Source organism: Thunnus maccoyii, chromosome 3 (assembly GCF_910596095.1).
Source record: "Thunnus maccoyii chromosome 3, fThuMac1.1, whole genome shotgun sequence".
NCBI classification, from domain to species: Eukaryota; Metazoa; Chordata; class Actinopteri; order Scombriformes; family Scombridae; genus Thunnus; species Thunnus maccoyii.
Window position 1 is genome coordinate 9,286,778 of NC_056535.1, and position 19,513 is coordinate 9,306,290.

Sequence of the window (19,513 nt, forward strand, 5' to 3'; positions counted from 1 at the left end):
ATATGCAGGACGCCCTGAGGTAGAAAAGCTGCTGCTTTTAAAGCTCAAAGAAAATATCTGTGCTCAGGCTGAAAGTGTGTTTGTAGGACTGACACCAAACTCACAGCTAACTAGGTGTTTGGTAATATGACAAGCTTGACACCCAAAGCCTCAAGCTGGAAAGAAAAATATCATAAAAACACCAATTAGTGACACCAAAATTGCCATGAACACAGTACATTATATCACAGCAGTCAGCTCATAATACAACTAGATTGTATCCAAAAATAAAAACAATGCCACTGTGTAAATTAATTTTGGTTTGATGAGAATGGAGGATGAAGATTTAATTGAGAAACTTCTTTTTAAATTATATTTTGCATTTTAAGAGTATATCTAAAAATCGTGAAGTAGCAGAAAAATAAATTAATAACAGTTTTATATTTAGGTGGAATAATGACGTAAATATATGTACAGTGTCTATAAGCTTAAAATTAATATGTGGCCAATATGTGTATTTACAATCTGCCATGTGTAGTAGTTGTTTTGTCAGTTCCTTTAAGATATTGGTGGATACATTTTTGCTGTTGTTTAATGTTTCTGTAGAATGATCAGACATGAACATAGAATTATTCATTCATTCATTTATTCATCAACATCAGATAAACTTGCTTCATTCAAGTGCTTTCCTCCTTCTTTGCTGGACCCTCTCACTAAACAGCCGGTGCTGCTTCACTTAACATGTGTGTTTATGAAATCTCTCATTTGCTGGAGAGCAAACAGTGGAGTACAGCAAGAAAATCACAGAGACTCTCTTGTAGGTTTTTTTAAGTTAAAGTATTTTCAGAAAATATGTTAACAAGCATATATGTTTTGCACCCACTCTGAACCCGGTGAACAAACAGTATTATTTACTTGGAAAAGCTGCACTGCACTCTGCTCTCCATTTGATGAGTCATTTTCATCATGTGACACTGTATTTGGCAAAAATGAACCAATCATTTTGTCTCTCTGTATTTTTCTAACTTGATAATGTACCCATGGGTCTACAGTGTGGTGTCTTAGTGATACATTCAGGTACTATTGTTAGTGCTCATGTCATCACAGAGAGGTAGGCTATTGGAGTTCTGTTGTTAATCAGGTTGCTTGTTTTTCATTTTAATGTTAATACTTTAACCATCATCTGCCAGGGCTGGATTAATGCAAGTGGCCCGAAAGCAAAAATGCCTTGTGGGCCCCAGCTGACTCTGCATTTCTCACACTTGCTATGTATTGTTATGTATTGGTTGCTGATGAGAAATTCGTTTGTGGTAACTTGATTTAAATTTATTTGGCAAAATGCACCATGTAAGCACAATATATACTGAAACAATAGAGTGTTAAGAGTGCAGGCAGATTTTATTTTATGTACGTGTTTTATTGTATAAATTTGGGTGCTGATTTACAGGAACAACAGTGATAAGACTGTCTGCAAACTGCTTTTAAACTCTTTTGAAAAGGCCTGACACAATGTAGTCTGAAACATCTCCGTCGATGAGGCCTGTTCCATTACTGTGAATGAACCAGCAGGGAACATTTTCTCCGTTCTTCACATCTCTCCTGAAGTCTCTCTGCCAGCCTCTGTAGACCAAGACAAAAACATCATGTAGACCCGATGATATTAGGACTGCACAATGAAAACAACACAAAGAAACAGACATTTATCCATTTGGGACACAATAAATGCAAACTCTGAGGCATGTGGCGTACCTGGTCACATTGAGCTGCTGTCCTTTCACATACATGGTGGCGTCTGGTTTCTCTGGGACGTCACCTGGACGCAGGTCTGTGACCTCATATTCAATCCCGCTGTAAAACTGACCTAGAGGATGACCCACCATTGGGAGTGAAAATCATTTCTTTTCTTATCTCTTCACTCTAATCTGGTCTGATTTCTCTGTTTGGCATAAAATACATCATTACCAACTGGTTTACAGTATTAATTTGTTTATACAGATACAGTTTACAGTATGAACAAAGATGATCAATGGAAATATTTGTAAGAATCAGATCATTTCGGTTTAGCAACTTGGAGTCTTGTCTTTGGCCAACCGACAAATGTAAGTTCAATATTTATTCTCCTGTCAACTGTGGATTTCTCAGAACCTTGTTTTTGTTGAAACAGCTGTCTGCTGCTGCTACAAACAGGGTTGATGAGAATGGTGAGACCATAAAAGTTAAAGGATTTGGTGGACGATTTTCTATATTTTTCTTTTGTTGACAAATCTCATGTGCAGAGCCAAATCAACATTGAACTCATCCTACTTATAAGTATTGTGTGTGTATCCAAAGCCTGATATATCTTATTCCTCTTGTTGTCCAAGAGCTATTAAAACATGTCACAACCTCCTGACTTTGTGCTACATTGCAAATTTCTCAAAGAACTTTAGTGCAAAGTCAAGAGATTGTGATATGTAGCACAACAAGCTAGCGAAGCTCTGTAAACAGAAGCACAGAGCTGCATTTACAGTGATGTCTGCCATAAAAGGAACTTTTCTCCTGAGATTGATAATGTGATTGCTGTTTTTACTCTTTGGAGCCTTTTCTAAACGAAGTACTGTAACCATTGTCCAGGGGATGAAGGAACATGTCACCCAGTGCAGCTGCGTGGCTCATTTATGTGTTTTTAATAGCTTTTGGGCAACAACAGGTCTACTGCACAGAGGAATAAGATATATCAGGCTTTGGATACACACACAATAATTGTAAGTAGGTTCAATTCATTGTTGGTTTGGCTCTGCACATGAGATTTGTTGACAATAAGAAAAAACAGCAAATTGCCAACCTTATCCTTTAAGATGCAGTCTGTAAAACCAAACTAATTAGCTGAAAAATGCTAATATGCTTCATAGAGCCAAGTGGAACTGCAGAGATTTCATTTTCATTTCGTTTCATTTTTCTTTTTTTTTTCTCGAAATGTTTGTTGATTCATTATTGAAGTTTTTTTGGCTGCTCTGATGAGACACCATTGTAAATTATAATAGAAATGAAATGAAAGCCAGATCACTTAGCTTGACCTTCTATCAAACCCTAAACCATGCAATCTACATCCCAACAAGTGTGTCATGTTGTACCTAGCAGACCATGAACAGAGGGAGACAGGAGGTGGCTGTCCACTGTGTAGAAACCCAAGTAGTCCCGGTGGTACGGGTGCTTCTTCCACACTTTGTGTAGCAGGATCACAAACTTGACAGAATCTCTTAGGGTTATCGTTAGGCTACGGTCCTTGGTCACGAGAAGATCCACACTGGAGGAGAAAGAAGGGGAGGCAGGAAAGGGAAGATGAATGACGTGGGAGACAGAGGGGAGAGGAAAGAGGAGAGTGGAAACAGGTGAAGCGGTTGTGATAGATGGAGAAGATAAGTGGGCAACATTATTTTGTTATATTTTTCATGTATTGGGATCTTTCCCTGAAGAAGATGATAATCTGGTGGTTCAGCCACTCACTTGGCTCCTTTGAGGGAGGCTGTATCAGACCACAGCAGCTTGACCCGTTTGCCGTCCTGAAACACCAAGATGTCCTGAGTGCTCACCTCCAGTCTCACCCCCAGCTTCTGGTGGGTGATGCCAAAACGCCAAAAGTAGGTGTTGATTTTACCATCGGGCGGGATTTTCTTGTCTCCGATGATCTGGCCATTCACTAAAATACCTGAAGAAATAACACGGGATTCAGCCTCTCACTGTTTAACTGCAGGAGATGATTGACTGACACATATATGAGGAGTTACAAGTGTCAAAAGTGAGAAAGAAAATCAACAATTTAAATCTTGGTCCACAAGGTGTATACATGTGTTGTAGGAGCTATGTATTTGAACTGTGTTAAATGTAATATTAGTAGGGGGTAGAGCTGCTTGATTAATCAAATTTTATTTTCAATTACGATTTTGGCTTTCAACAATTATGAAAACAAGATAATCGAGATAAAACGATTATTCTGCCACATTCCATTTCACAGTGATGCTCTGGTTTTGTCTTGTGTTATAAATCCAGCGCATTGTATGTCGGAGCAGCCGGACAGCACAGTGAGACAGACAGAGTGGAGTCTTCCTCACAGCGTGAATGGGTCTGGATTTAACAGTCAAATGTTCAGTGGTGAAAACTGACTTATTGAGACATCTACAGGCTACTTTGTTTTAGTTTCAGTCAGACATTGGATGCTGTTATTTTAGATATGAGGATGTTTTGCTCTGTGTAATGATCTCTCCTTTCATCCAGCCACTTGGAGCCACGCTTTGTCTGTCTGCAGCAGAGTTTGCTGGTATCACGTGTAGTTGTCCGGCAGATGAAAATATCAACGGCCAAAATGTCTGGTGGGAAATATGCTGATTGCCAAATAAATAAATAAATAAATTCATTAATAGCATATTAAATAGTCTAATATTGTGTGACCTATAAGACAACTTAAATATAAACTTTTTATGCAAAAGTTTCATTTTGCCTCCGTTAAGACATTGAGAGATTCACTGAGTGTTTGGTCAGATGTGACTAAGAGATTGAAAAGCCACACACTCCGGCAGCAGCCCTACACTTTAGCTCGACAGCAGTTAACACGAAAAATCTGACCATTTGCTCTCAGGTAACATTACATCCAGCACTGGCACAGTGAAACAGATCAACCTGGAGCTCCACAGTTAATTAACATGTAATTGATCAGTAGGAGGTTTAACTTATATATATACAAAATGCATTTATCTCTTGTTTTAAACATTTTTTTTTAACATTTTTAATTTTTTTTCAACTGATTTATATTTAAAATTCAAAGAAATCCACTATTAAAAGACGAGTTTTGTTTAAAAAAGTTCAATAAAGGCATGATGTTTCCAAAGTCAATGAGTAATCCTGTTAAATAATCATGATCTCAATATTGACCAAAATAATTGTGATTATGATTTTTGCCATAATCGAGCAGCCCTACTTTAATGCGTGCAGAAGAAGTAGAAGATTGACTGCTTTTGGAGCTTTTGTGACTTGACTGTTTACTGGAGGAATTTGACTCAACATTTGAAATGCTGTCATGAGGTTCAACACAAACCTCCTCTCTATCATTGTCACCGTCATCAGCAGCAGGGCAATTCTGAGTTTTAGACAACCATTTACTCACATCAGCAATAAAATCACTGATATTCAACATTTTTGCTTTGTACCATATTTCATGTTTCGTTGCTTCATCTTTAGGTAATAACCCCAATAGAGTCACATGCATTTGTTTAGCTTCATCACACACCCCTTTAAACCTGTCAAATGCACATTTCACCTCATTTATATAGTCTTTATCACTTATCAAGTCAATAGTTTGTTTTAGTTTAGACAATTTGTTTAATTTAGTCTTTCTTTCCTCTAAATTCTCTATTTTGTCCATCAGTGCTTTGTGTGTTAATTTAACAGAGCGCTTTTTCACAGTGCCCGTTTCTAGTTCTCTCACACCCCCATCAAGGTCAGCCTCATTCACTGACCGTTTATCATCAGTAAGTGGGTTGCAAGATTGCACCTTTTCTTCTTCCATATTTATAGTAAGTCAGTGGCCTACTTAAATCCATGAAACAAAATGTTAGTTTTGTTAAGACAGGTTAAGACAGTTGAAACCAATGCATTGGATTTACGCTTTATGATAATATGTGCACACAAATTTACAATGGCCATTATATGTCACACAATATCAGACTATTTAATATGCTGTGAATTAATTAATTAATTTATTTGGCAATCGTCATATTTCCCACCGGACGTTTTGGCTGTTGATATTTTAATCTGTAACTACACGAGATACCAGCAAAAAGCTGGCATATACTGGCTAACGTAAACCCTGCTGCAGACAGAGAAAATGCGGCTCCAAGTGGCTGGATGAAAGGAGAGATCATTACACGGAGCAAAACATCTTCATATCTAAAATAACAGCATCCAAAGTCTGACTGAAAGTAAAACAAGGTAGCCTGTAGATGTCTCAATGAGTCAGTTTCCACCACTGAACATTTGACTGTTAATTTCAGACACACCCATGCTGTGAGGGAGACTCCGCTCTGTCTGTCTCGACACACGATGCGCTGGATTTATAGCACAAGACAAAACCAGAGCATCACTGTGAAACGGAATGTGGCAGAATAATCGTTTTATCTCAATTATCTTGTTTTCATAATCGTTGGAAGCCAAAATCGTAATAAAATTCGATTAATCGAGTGGCTGTACATAAAAGCAGAGGTGGACAAGGCAGCACTCATGGCTCGTGCTGCTGCTTTAAAGGAGAAGTGCGCTTTGGAGGAGCAGTAAGATTTTTTAAGGAGGAAAAAGTAGCAGCTTGAGCTGGACACTGAAATAGCAGCCTCTACTTCTAGGCTAGCAGTACTCCAAGCCTGTGACAATAGCAGTGTTTCAGATGGATGGTGCGATGGAATGGAGTCTTATTTCAGGAAAGAGAATAAACTTAAAAACAAAAAATATGAGCCTTGGTATGAGCAGTCCTCACAGCAGCATACGTCTCTTCATTAAGTGCAAACCAATACTCAGTCATTGGTGGAAAAAGAAGTTGCACCCGATCACCACAAGTCCAAGGACACAGCTCACAATAGTAAGTAGGATGATGCCAAATCTCAACAAGATATGAAAACATTACATAAGTCAACTCTGGATCCTCTGGAGTGGCAAACAAAGCCTGGAGTCATTCAAACCTCTCTACCATCGGGAGATCTCTACAGTTTGCTGCAATGACAAAATGAGATAACAACACTCCTTGTTCAAATGCAAACCTCTCAGTTTCTATTTTATTTTTGATGGATATCCTCTACAGCTTAAAATATTCAAGCGTTTGACAATTGCGTGGAAGCAAAAACTAACAGTAAAGGGGACTGTTTGTATTATCTTGAGCAGTTTACCAGGGGAGAGCCAAGGGATCTTCTGCACAGCTAACTTCATATGACTCAGAGAGGTTAGGCTGTTGCTAAGCATCTGCTCAAGGCCAAGTGTCAAGTCTGAGGATGTTAAAAGACTCCAAGCATATGCACTTTTCCTACGCAAATGTTCCAATGCTATGGAGGAACCACAGTATTACTTGGAAGAGCTAAACATGCCAGCAAATATGAAAACTCTGATTCAGAAAATTCCATATAAACTCAGAGAAAAATGGAGAGTAAGAGCATGTGAAATTTTGGACAGAGATAACCAAAGAGCTTGTTTCACTGACATTGTCAAGTTCATTGAGCAACAGGTCAGAATTGTTTCAGATCCAGTCTTTGCAGACATACAGGACACTCCGCTTGTTAAAGGAGGAGTCAGAGGCAAGTCTCAATTGAAAACACAGTTCAAAAGAAACCGTTTTGCAACTCATGTGTCTATTAAGGATGAATTTAAAGCAGATGCTCTAAAGAATGATAATATTAAGAATGAAGTTATCTTCTGTACAAAGGCAAACCCTGTTTCCTGTCTGTATTGTGCATGTGGTCATGCATTGGAGCAGTGTCCACAGCTGGGAAGAAAGACACAGAGGGAAAAATGTAATTTTCTAAAGGAGAAAGGTCTTTGTTTCGGTTATTTGCACACAGGGCACTTAAGCAAGAATTGCGATAGGTGCATTACTTGCAGTCAATGCAACCAAACTCATCCCAGCATTTTGCGTATTGAAAAAAATGAGTGGGTTATCCATGAAGATACTGAATGACCAAAGAAAAGATCAGAGATTTGCACAACTACCTCAGCTTGTGGTCATACAGGGGCTGGCAACAGCAGTGGCATTCCAATCTTGCCTGTACAAGTGAAGTGTGCAAGGGGAAATAAAGTGATTGGAACATATGCTTTTCTGGATCAAGGAAGCACAGGTACCTTCTGTTCTGAAAAACTGGTGGACAGGTTGAACTCTGATGGACGAAGAGATGCCTGTGTCCACAAACAACATTATCAGTGAAGATGAGCTGGTTAAGTGGCCTTATCGCAAAGGTATTCAGATCCCTCATATAAGAGCTGATGTTGACTTGTTTATCGGCACCAATTCCTCCAAGTTGATGGAACCTTGGAGGGGATTAATAGTCACGGAGATAGACCATATGCTGTCAGAACCTTACTGGGGTGGGTGATTAATGGTCCATTAAAAGGAAACAATGACAAGCAGAGTGGGAGTGGCAACCCTGAAGTTATTGTTAACAGGATTATTGTCGACAGGATAGAGGAATTATTAACCAACCAATACAACCAAGACTTCAAAGAGAGAACCTCTAAAGACCAAGAAGAGATGTCAAGACAGGAAAAGAAGTTTGTCTAAATTGATGAAAGCTCTGTTGAGCTTCAAGATGGGCACTATAAAATCAAACTGCCTTTCAAAAGAGAAAATATAACCATGCCAAACAACCTCTGCGTTGCCAAGCAACGTGTGCATGGTCTGAGAAAGAAACTTCAGAAGGACCCAAGTTTTCATGATGAGTGCACCAACTTTCTTGATGATGTCATTAGCAATAGCTATGCCGAAGGAGTGCCACAACATCAGTTGGAACCATGTGAGGGAAAAGTGTGTTATATACCTCACCATAGAGTGTACCATCCAAGGAAGGGAACATTATGAGTGGTGTTTGACTGTGGAGCAGAGTTCAAAGGGGTCTCGCTCAACAGTCACCTTCTGCAAGGACCAGCTCATTGGTAGGAGTCCTTATGTAAGTTCAGACAGGAGTCTGTAGCAATAATGGCTGACATACAATCTATGTTCCACCAAGTAAAGGTGGTAAAGGAACATGTGAACTTCTTCTATTCTTGTGGTGGCCTGAAGGTAACCTGGAGCAGGATCCTGTAGAGCATCACATGACTATCCATTCAATTGGGGCAGGTTCTTCACCCAGCTGTGCATGCTTTGCTCTTAGGAAAACTGCTGAGGATAACCAAACCAGCTATCCAGTAGAAGTGACCTAAACAGTCAACAGAAACCTCTATATGGATGACCTTCTGAAGAGCCTGCCCTCTGAAGAGGATGCTGTCACCATGGTTAAGAACCTTATAGCTGTTTGCAACAGAGGAGGTTTCAAACTCACAAAATGGATTAGTAATAGTTGGAAAGTGCTTCAAAACATTCCAGAAGAACACAAATCGAAGAACCTGTATGAGCTAGATCTGGACAGAGATAAGCTGCCAATAGAGAGGGCTTTAGGTCTGCAATGGTGCATCGAGACAGACACTTTCAAATTCAAACTGAAAGTCAAGGAGTAACCCCACACCAAACGTGGCATGTTGTCCATTATTAGTTCTGTCTACGATCCATTGGGATTCTGAGCACCTCTCATACTACCTGCCAAACTGTTGTTGCAGGAGTTATGTAGGAGGAAGTATGATTGGGATGACCTGATACCGATATCAGACTTTTCAGCAGAAGTGGAACAAGTGGCTAACAGATCTTGAAAAAGTGGCAGATTTCAAGGTCAGCAGGTGTATCAAATCCAAAGTATTGGAAGTACTGCAAGTGCCCAACTGCACCACTTCTCCGATGCTAGCGAGAATATATATGGTAAAGTTACCTACCTCAAAATGCAGAACATTGAGAAAATGGTTCATGTTGCTTTCTTGTTTGGCAAAGCCAGAGTAGCCCCACTGAAGCCCGTTACCATACCTCGCCTGGAACTCACAGCTGCTGTTGTTGCTGTTATGCTTCAATCAGAGCTTCAGCTTCCATTGATGAAATCAAACTTTTGGACTGACAGCACATCTGTTCTAAAGTACATTAAAAATGAGGACAAAAGGTTCCAAACCTTTGTTGCAAACAGGGTATCTACTATAAGGGACAACTCAAATATTTCACAATGGAGATACATTCTCACGTCACAAAAACCCTGCCCATGATGCTTCAAGAGGATTGAAGGCAGATAATCTGGTCATCTAGAGATGGATTAAAAGCCCAAAGTTTCTATGGGAACCTGAAGAAAAGTGGCCAGCATCCCCTATGGATTTCAGTGTCACAACCCAGAGGTTAAACGAAATCTCATGGTGAATGCAACTGTTGTTGACACTTTGAATGCCACTTATCAACTGATAACTTATTTTTCTGACTGGCAAAGGTTAAAGGTTGCAGTTGCTTGGATCATCAAACTGAATGGAACTCTGAGTAAGAGAAGAAAACAGTTGCAGCTTGCAATATTTACTAATGGATCACCATCATTGGATGCATATAAAGAGATGCAAGCTTTTAGAGCTTCACTCGGAAGTCAGAAAGTGTCGCTGATGGATCTCTCAGAAGCTGAGACATCAACAATTTCCTTTTGTCAGCAAGAGAGATTCCACGATGAAATTGTTGCACTAACTTCTAGCAAATCAGAGGTAAAAAAATGGTAGCACTATCTACAAACTTGACCCAATTCTAGAAGGAATTCTAAAGCAGCAATGCCTGAGGATATAAAACATCCCCTGGTCTTATCTAAAGACCAACACATCTCAAACCTCATTCTCTGATATTTTCATGAACAGCTGGGCGATGGAGGGAGAGATCATGTACTTTCCACTGTAAGGAAAAAATACTGGACTGCAAATGCCAACTTTGCAGTGAGGAAAATCATAGCAAGGTACAGATTCTGCAGGCGTTACAGAGGAAAGACCAGTGAACAAAAAATGGCAGATTTGCCTACAGAGAGAATTGTCCCTGATCTGCCTCCATTCACTAATGTTGGTGTAGATTATTTTGGTCCAGATGATGTGAAAGGAGGAGGCAACATCATGAAACATTATGGAGTAATCCTCACTCGAATGGCAAGTAGAGCCGTTCACCTGCAAGTTGCTTACTCTCTTGATACAAACTCATGTATCAACACTCCTCTGTCGGAGAGGACAAGTTTCTCACATGAGATCAGACAATGGTACCAACTTTGTGGGAGCAGAAAGAGAGCTAAGAGAAGCCTTAGCTTCTTTAAATCAGAACCACATTGAAAGATCTTTGGCACAAAAGGGAATTAAGTGGTGTTTTAACCCACCCATCACGGTGGTGCTTGGGAGTGCATCATATGGATGATCAGAAAAGTTTTGAGTTCTGTCCTCGGTCAGCAAAGTTTGGATGATGAAGATTTTCAAATTGTGCTCTGTGAAATTGAAGCAATGCTTAATGGTCGCCCCATTTTGAGACTGTCTGAGGATCCAAATGACCTTGAGGCATTAACCCAAGACCACTTGCTTCTAATGAAAGGGAAACCAGTGCTACCACCAGGACTTTTTGAAACGAGAGATCTATATATACAAAGAGAAGATGGAAACAAATCCAATATATCGCCAATCTCTTCTGAAAAATATGGGTTCATGAGTATCTACCTTGTCTTGTACATTCTGTTCATCTTCAAACAAAGACAAATGTAATAGAAAGACCTGTGACTAAAATATGTCTGTTATGTGAAGCTACAGATTAGGGATTGTTGTCAAATTCATGTGTATATTATGGATTACGCAATAAGAAACATTGCATGAATTATTAATACTTATGTGTAAGAATGTTAATATCTGTTATGGATTTGGGTTTTGTTTTGCATTGTCATGGCTCCTTGAAATATAGTTTGAAAATTGCTTTGTCTTCTGACAGAAGCAATTAGGGCCTGGTGTGTGTGAACCATGTATTTGATTTGTGTTAAATGTAATATTACTCCCAAACACTAGGGGGTGTATGGTAAAGGCCAGGCTGGTAATAGGTTATTTAAGTTCATCCCAGTAATCTCAGATGCTGCTGATGGAAACGAGCAAACAGTTTTTTACTTGCTCAGATTTATTGCTTGGCTGTATTTGTTTTAACTTTATATTGTAAGCTTATTGGAAGTGATGAACAATACCGAAAATGGACATTGATAAGAAAATAAATGCATAATATATGAAGTATTGGAAAAGATTGAATATTGTTTATGAGTATACTTAGAAATGATGTTCAGTCTTTTCCAATGTGCTAATGTGCTAATGTAGTAGTAGCGGCTAAAGTGTAGGACTTAGTCACTATATGTGTAATGAAAAAAGGACATCAGGCACCACATCTCAAGTAAGAATGTCATGATGTTAATCAGGACTCGGCTGACCTGACGTTGGGTCTTTGACCAGGTTGAAAATGGTTCCTGGTTTGTCGTTGATGTTGAAGCACAGAGCGTCATCTCTGTCTGGCAGCTCTATCATGAAATGAGGATCTCCATCCACTGCAGGCAACACCGGAGTAAAATGACAGTAAACAAAATGGTTAAGATAGATGTTATCTTGTGTCACTTTCTTAGTAGAGGCCAAACAAGATGAGCTATAAAACAAGACAACTTACCAAAATATGTGGGTCGGGCAGCATATGAGTACAAAGGGGGGCTTACAAAGCGATGTGCTGCATACAGAAACAATAATTTCAAGGTTAAAAACAACACACTGAATAGATTTCATCTTTTATATTTCATTTAGTTAAAAAATGACTGTCTTACCTACTCTGTCTGCCTGTAGTCTTTGGTCTGACAAAAACAAAACAAAACAGATAAAAAACAATTTTTTAAATTCCACAGTTCAAACTGGAGCACCAGCCTCTGCTGGTGTAGTGAGTGGAGTAAAGAGAAATAATATGTTTTTAACTTAAATTCAGTATCCGGTGCTGCTCGTCAGTGTGTTACAGTTTTACTTGACTGCAGTTATGCCACATTAAGAAAAGTCTACCCAGTGCCACTTTTTAAACCCTCTCTGCCCTCCCTTACCCTCAGTCAGTTTATCAGCAATGAGAGGGCTGTCTGTTCCATCCTCAGTTTCAGGCTTGGTGACCACCATGGAGGTGAGAGGGGTGACAAAGCTATACTGCAGGGACATGTCCAGGGCCTTGGCTGTGGCATTGGCTTTCTCGTCAGGGGTGCCAATCTTGCTGCAAGAATGAAAAAATACACACAAGTTCTCACATTTGACATTTTCATGAGACCATTGGTAAATAAAGATATTTTATATTATATATTATATTATATTCTCAAGCAATTTAGGGCTCAGCTTGAAGAAAATTACTTAAACTGACCTCTTCTCCAGTAACTGCTGGATGGTGAGGTAGGCCCACAGACGCTCTGTGAAATCCCCAAAGACGTACTCCTCCTCTGGGTAAATCACATCCCACTCTACAGCACTGGCCTGGCCCTGCACCTGGAAGTCCTCCTCAAACTTTTGGTGAGAGAAAAGGGGAAGAAACAATGCTTGAAAAAATGCTTTTCTACACCTCAGCACTGTCTCTAACTTTCTGATGTTTCTTTTTCCTCACCCCCTGGGCGAACACTTCCACCAGGAAGTTGTCCAGGTCGTTGTCCATCAGCCGACCAGCCACCACGATCTCTGTGCCGTTAAACAACTGGCTGAAGTGGTTGGTGGTCACGAAGTCCACTGCGTTGTCGGGGTAACGTAGGTCCACATCTAAAAGCAGAGGGCTGGACACCTCCTCATAGAAACCCTGTAATAGAATCATGCACACATTTATTTATATACATTTATTTGTGTGCCATATAAATATGTTTTATTAGAATTATATACATATAGTTGTTACATATTTCCAGGGGAATATGGCCAATTTTGAATATTACACTCTGGGCTTTGTGTGTGCCTCTAGAAAACAAAACTATTGGCTCAAAAATGTGTAGCCTCAATCCTCCACCTGGAGTTGAAGGGTTGCATCTGAGGCCTCATAGATTCTGCGGGCCAGTCCCTTGTTTTGTTTGCTCATCACATCCAGGAAGGAATAATCCACATCGTTTCCGAATCCAAGACAGAACAGAGACATGTTCCCTCCAATAGCCGAGCGCACATTCTCCTGAATCCTTGGGACGTTCGACTCGCCTTCAGATACACATATAAAACAGGCACAAATTTAATGCCAAATATAAAGTACACCACTTACAGTATATGTTATAAAATGTGCATAGTCTGCTCACCGGTATTTGGCATTCCATCAGTCAGTAAAATAATCATGTCGATACTCCCCTCTGGGAGCTTGTTCTCCTGTCTGTCTTTCACCAGCATGTTCACACCTCGCAACACAGCATCATTGATATTAGTTGCTGGAAGGAAAACACAAAACATTTAGTAAAACAAATTGTTTTCATTTATTTTTTATTTAGAGAGTGAAGATTTCATTTGGCATTAAAGATGGTGTCACTTGTTTTTATATTAACCTCCCCTGGCTGATAACTTTCCAATGTGGGCCATGGCTTCAGCCACATTTTCCTTGGTTGCTTTGGTTAGTGATTCCTTCCAAGGATCAATAATGCTATCAAACTGGATGAGGGCAAAGTAGTCCTCCTCATCGAGGTCTTCGATGATGGCCAGCATTGCCTCTCGGGTCTATAAAGAGTTACAAGGTCAGAGGTCAAAATGCGTGCTTGTGTGCATCAATGTATTAGAACCACTTTACCTTTGAATCATGTCTGATGTCTGAACAGTCTCTTACCTGCTGGATCTTTGTTCCCCTCATTGAGGTGCTCCTGTCGATCACAAACACCACGTTCTTTGGGACTCTGGGTAGGTCAGGTGGAGCAAAGAAGTGCACAAAGTATCCGTTCACAATCTGAAGGGAAGAGAATCATAAAGAGTAGTAAAATACATGAAAGATTGACAGAAGGCTGCAATTGTAATCATTTCTTTTCCAGAGAAAAAGTTTATTCATTTTATGTTGTTGCAGTCTTATTACAGATTTTTCGATTTTCTTTCAGAACTTATTCTGCGAACAAAGAAGGTTAAAGTGACTCTGCATAGTTTTATATGTGAAGCCTGGTATAAATATGCAGACATCAGACACTGAGGTGATTCTGATGTACAATATTTGTTGACTGCTGACCTGAATGTCCCCGAGGCTCTTTGCACGGTTCACATCATACTTGATGATAAAATCTCCATCGATCAGTGTCTCATCACAACCTGGACACTTCCTCTGCTGGTCCATAGTTGGTGAAAAAGAGATGTGAGCCTGACAAGAGGATTAATACATTCAGTTTGGCCCATTCTTACTTCTTAAATTCTGTATGTTGTTCATTTTATTGAATACAGAGACAGGAAGTCAGACCAACATTACCTTCACTTTGAAAACTAAAACAGAGACACACAGATGCAACAATCAGAGACAATCTCATTTTCTGTAGCATGTACCTTTTTGTCTGTGACAGTTTTCTCCACTAGGGGGAGCAGCTCATTGGAGAGGAAGGTTGCTTGAGCATCAACATAAGAAATGCCTTGAGGCTCATAAATGTTTGTCACAATCTGTCTCCACACAGTCAGGCGTGCATGCACACACACACACACACACACACGCAGGCACACATACACAAACACACACACACACACACACACACACACACACACACACACACACACACACACACACACACACACACACAGGAGCAGTGAGTTAATTTTGTGAGGAAAACCACTTATTAAGAATATCTGACACAAGCAGGAAATCAGGAAGAGCCAGGATGTGTACATGGATTCACCTGAAACTCCTGGACCGGTTGTTTGGGTTTAACTCGGGTCAGAATCTCATACTGGCCCAGTTTCCTCTGAAGGAGCTCCTCATAGGTCAGAATGAAAGTTACGTTACTTTCAGCTGCAATGTTGACAGACACTGAAAACTTCTCCATCTTTCTTCCAGACACCCTTTAACAAAACACAGACACAACTGACCGCCTCTGATGTTAAAATGATCAGTTTAGGAACTTTAGATACACTACGTTGCTTTAGTACGTGTAAAGAGGTGGTGTGGGTGGTCTTTTTCATCTTAAATGACTTACTTGACCAGTCCAGCAGTCTGTCCTGAGGAAACAGCCTTCTCATACTGTTTCTTGGCTTTCTCTTTCTCTTTCACCTCTCCAACATACTCCTGACCATCAATTTCCCTGTAAGTTCCAAAAATGGAGGATGACAAATTGAGTAAATGAACTGTGTCACTGACAAAAATCTGCTTTAGAGCACAACTGCAAAAGGAAGCACAAATATTGCCAGGAATGTAGGAATGACAGACTGACATGCTGAAGTTGGTGATGAAGGCGGTCTTTGGAAGCTCCACTTCGAAGAAGATTTCCTGTGAGGAGCTTGCTTTGTTCAGAGCCTTTGAGGTCATGACAGTGTGAGCGAAACGAGACGCCACAGTGCAGTCCACTGTCACACTATACACCTCCACCTGAGACACAGAAACAGGGAGGAAGAGATAGAAAACAGCAATAGAACAACATGGACAACTTGTCACAAGCCCCTCACATACAGTATTTTAATACAGTAAGGAAGATGCTCTACTTTTATGTCATTTCAAGCGGAGTCAAGCCAACAATACGCTGCCCTGATTTGTGCCAAAGAAAAATTATTACAGCTTGAAAACATTTTTAAAAAGACATTATGTCACTGATTCCACTTTGGGAGTGATGTGATGAGACTGTTTGGGTGAGTCAACCTGGGTGCTGGAAGCATTAAGCATGGATAGTGTGGGTATTGTCAATAAAGATCTAAACTGATTCTTTTCTTACCATGCCATCATTTGTGCTTCTTTTCTGTAAGACAAAAGAAAAGAGAGATGATATTCGTTTTAGATCTGGATGAAAAAGGAATAATGATCTAAATCCCAAACATTCATACATCTTTCCCCTCCCATCTCCTTTGTCACACTTACCCTATACATATAATTACATTATACATACACCCCCTCCTCTTTTCTTTGTTCTTTTCTTTTTGTTTGTTTGTTTTTCATTTCCTTTTGAGGCCTCTGTATTTAACAACTGGCTCCTTGGATTTTACATACATGTTATTGTACTTAAACTGGACACATGTCCAGAAACTTTGTAAAGAAAATGATGAAAAGTGAAATCATATCAAAACTCTACTGTATTGTAAGGGATGCTGAAGTAAAAAGCAAATGTAAGTTAAACAATGACCTGTATTCATCAGGAGAAATACTACCAGATAACCAAACCCTCAGACTTTGCAAAGCTGGTAATTCCAACTGAAACTGTTGTTTTTATTTTAAGGTTCAAGTTAGCTCTTTATCATTCAGAGTAAATATGAAACCTGTAGAATGATGATATTTAACAATGACCAAAACACTGGTGAATAATGTATGAACAGAAAGATGCAACTCCATAACCAAATATTGTCCCTATAACATGAAGCAACTGTCTGTAAATTCAGTAGTTTCAGCTAAATACCTGCAGTGATCTGTCAGCTCCTCTTGTCCCCTGAAATACAAATACAGCAGAGCAGAGCAACAAGATATTAGAAAAAGCCACTGCTATAACATGAACTAATTTGTAAGAAAGAAGCACTCATTCACACAATATACTTTAAATCATTTATCTCACAAAGAGGAGAAGTTAGAAGGAGAATATGACAGCAAAACTGAGTAGGATTTACGATGCCAACTAGTTATGAAGGAGCACAGTTTGTGTTAAAGGGATTATTCATAAGAAACATAAGAAGCACTAGTGATTCAATCAGGGATCATCAGATAAAATAAATACTGGCAAAATGACAACAATAAAACAATGTAATTTCAAGTTAAGAGTAGAGTATAAAAGAGTCAGTGTGTGAAGTTACCTGCACAGCTGCATGGTCCCCAGAGACAACCAGAGCCCCCCGGGCCAGGCTGGGCAGCCAGAGGCAGGCGATGCCCCACAGCAGCAGCTGCCGAACACCCAACAGTCCAGACATGACCAAACTTCTACTGAACACTGGTTGACTTCACTGCTGAGAAAAAAGCTCTCTGCCCAGGGAGGAGGGACAAAAAGTGTGTTTGTGTGTGTGTGTGTGTGTGTGTGTGTGTGTGTGTGTGTGTTGTCCTGGAGTAATGACCAACAGACCAGAGTTCAATATGCAGGACGCCCTGAGGTAGAAAAGCTGCTGCTTTTAAAGCTCAAAGAAAATATCTGTGCTCGGGCTGAAAGTGTGTTTGTAGGACTGACACCAAACTCACAGCTAACTAGGTGTTTGGTAATATGAAAAGCTTGACACCCAAAGCCTCAAGCTGGAACGAAAAATATCATAAAAGCACCAATTAGTGACACCAAAATTGCCATGAACACAGTACATTATATCACAGCAGTCAGCTCATAATACAACTAGATTGTATCCAAAAATAAAAACAATGCCACTGTGTAAATTAATTTTGGTTTGATGAGAATGGAGGATGAAAATTTAATTGAGAAACTTCTTTTTAAATTATATTTTGCATTTTAAGAGTATATCTAAAAATCATGAAGTAGCAGAAAAATAAATTAATAACAGTTTTATATTTAGGTGGAATAATGACGTAAATATATGTACAGTGTCTATAAGCTTAAAATTAATATGTGGCCAATATGTGTATTTACAATCTGCCATGTGTAGTAGTTGTTTTGTCAGTTCCTTTAAGATATTGGTGGATACATTTTTGCTGTTGTTTAATGTTTCTGTATAATGATCAGACATGAACATAGAATTATTCATTCATTCATTTATTCATCAACATCAGATAAACTTGCTTCATTCAAGTGCTTTCCTCCTCCTTTGCTGGACCCTCTCACTAAACAGCCGGTGCTGCTTCACTTAACATGTGTGTTTATGAAATCTCTCATTTGCTGGAGAGCAAACAGTGGAGTACAGCAAGAAAATCACAGAGACTCTCGTATGTTTTTTAAGTTAAAGTATTCTTAAAAATGCTACATACTTTAACAAACATCTTTGTTTTTTTAATGTGAAACTGTATTTGGCAAAAATGAACCAACCATTTTGTAACTGTGTATTTTTTTAACTTGATAATGTACCCATGGGTCTACAGTGTGGAGTCTTAGTGATACATTCAGGAACTATAGTCAGTGCTCATGTCATCACAGAGAGGTAGGCTATTGGAGTTCTGTTGTTAATCAGGTTGCTTGTTTTTTTCATTTTAATGTTAATACTTTAATCATCATCTGCCAGGGCCAAATTAATGCAAGTAGTCAAGAAGCAAAAATGTCCTGTCGGCCCCAGCTGACTCCGTGAGGCTGTTTACACTTGGTTTTAAAATGCGTTTCAGTGATCTGAACACAAGTGGACAGCCGAGACACAGTGCCGTTCACACCTGTGTCTGTCTAAGGTGTCCAGCCAACCACTTTTCCTTACTGCTTACATCACTTCCTCTAGAAGGTCCAAGGGCCCCATGCACAGTTATTACATCAGTCTGTCGCCAGACAAGCACCAAATTTGTTTCGCATGGGCTATCTAAGAAAACAAAAATGTTTCAAGAATAATATATCTACGGACTATTTGGACTGTTGAGACTGGCAGGACGAAGTCATTTGGTGTTTGGGCACTGTCACCAAAACAACCACCATGTCCTGCATTGATAAAGTATTTTCCTATTACATCCTTGGACGCATCAATACACATAAGCGTTTACACTACAAAAGATATGTGGTCAAATACGTCCCAGACCACCTCTGCAAGTGATTTGAGTGATCGGCTAACAATGCTTCTTGGTGGTCGTTTACACTTGTATTTAGTGCTGTTCACTTGTGATCCAATCGCCCAAGACTCATTTTAAAATGAAATGTAAATAGGGTGTGCATTTCTCACACTT

At 39.6% G+C, this 19,513-nt stretch overlaps 1 protein-coding gene across 1 annotated transcript; it reads right to left on the minus strand.

Annotated features, from left to right (window-relative positions):
• Positions 1 to 645: 645 nt before the first annotated feature.
• On the minus strand, positions 646 to 17,519 carry LOC121893744 (inter-alpha-trypsin inhibitor heavy chain H3-like). The gene is made up of 22 exons (XM_042405732.1): positions 17,515 to 17,519; positions 17,127 to 17,156; positions 16,452 to 16,475; positions 15,957 to 16,111; positions 15,723 to 15,827; positions 15,426 to 15,588; positions 15,082 to 15,192; positions 14,774 to 14,902; positions 14,387 to 14,503; positions 14,112 to 14,280; positions 13,872 to 13,997; positions 13,595 to 13,776; positions 13,208 to 13,393; positions 12,971 to 13,110; positions 12,666 to 12,826; positions 12,402 to 12,428; positions 12,251 to 12,307; positions 12,021 to 12,134; positions 3,466 to 3,667; positions 3,093 to 3,265; positions 1,729 to 1,840; positions 646 to 1,599 (listed from the first exon to the last, which is right to left on the minus strand). The coding sequence occupies exons 3-22, from the start codon at positions 16,452 to 16,454 to the stop codon at positions 1,461 to 1,463; spliced, it is 2,571 nt and encodes an 856-aa protein (XP_042261666.1). The 5' UTR covers positions 16,455 to 16,475; positions 17,127 to 17,156; positions 17,515 to 17,519; the 3' UTR covers positions 646 to 1,460.
• Positions 17,520 to 19,513: the final 1,994 nt, after the last annotated feature.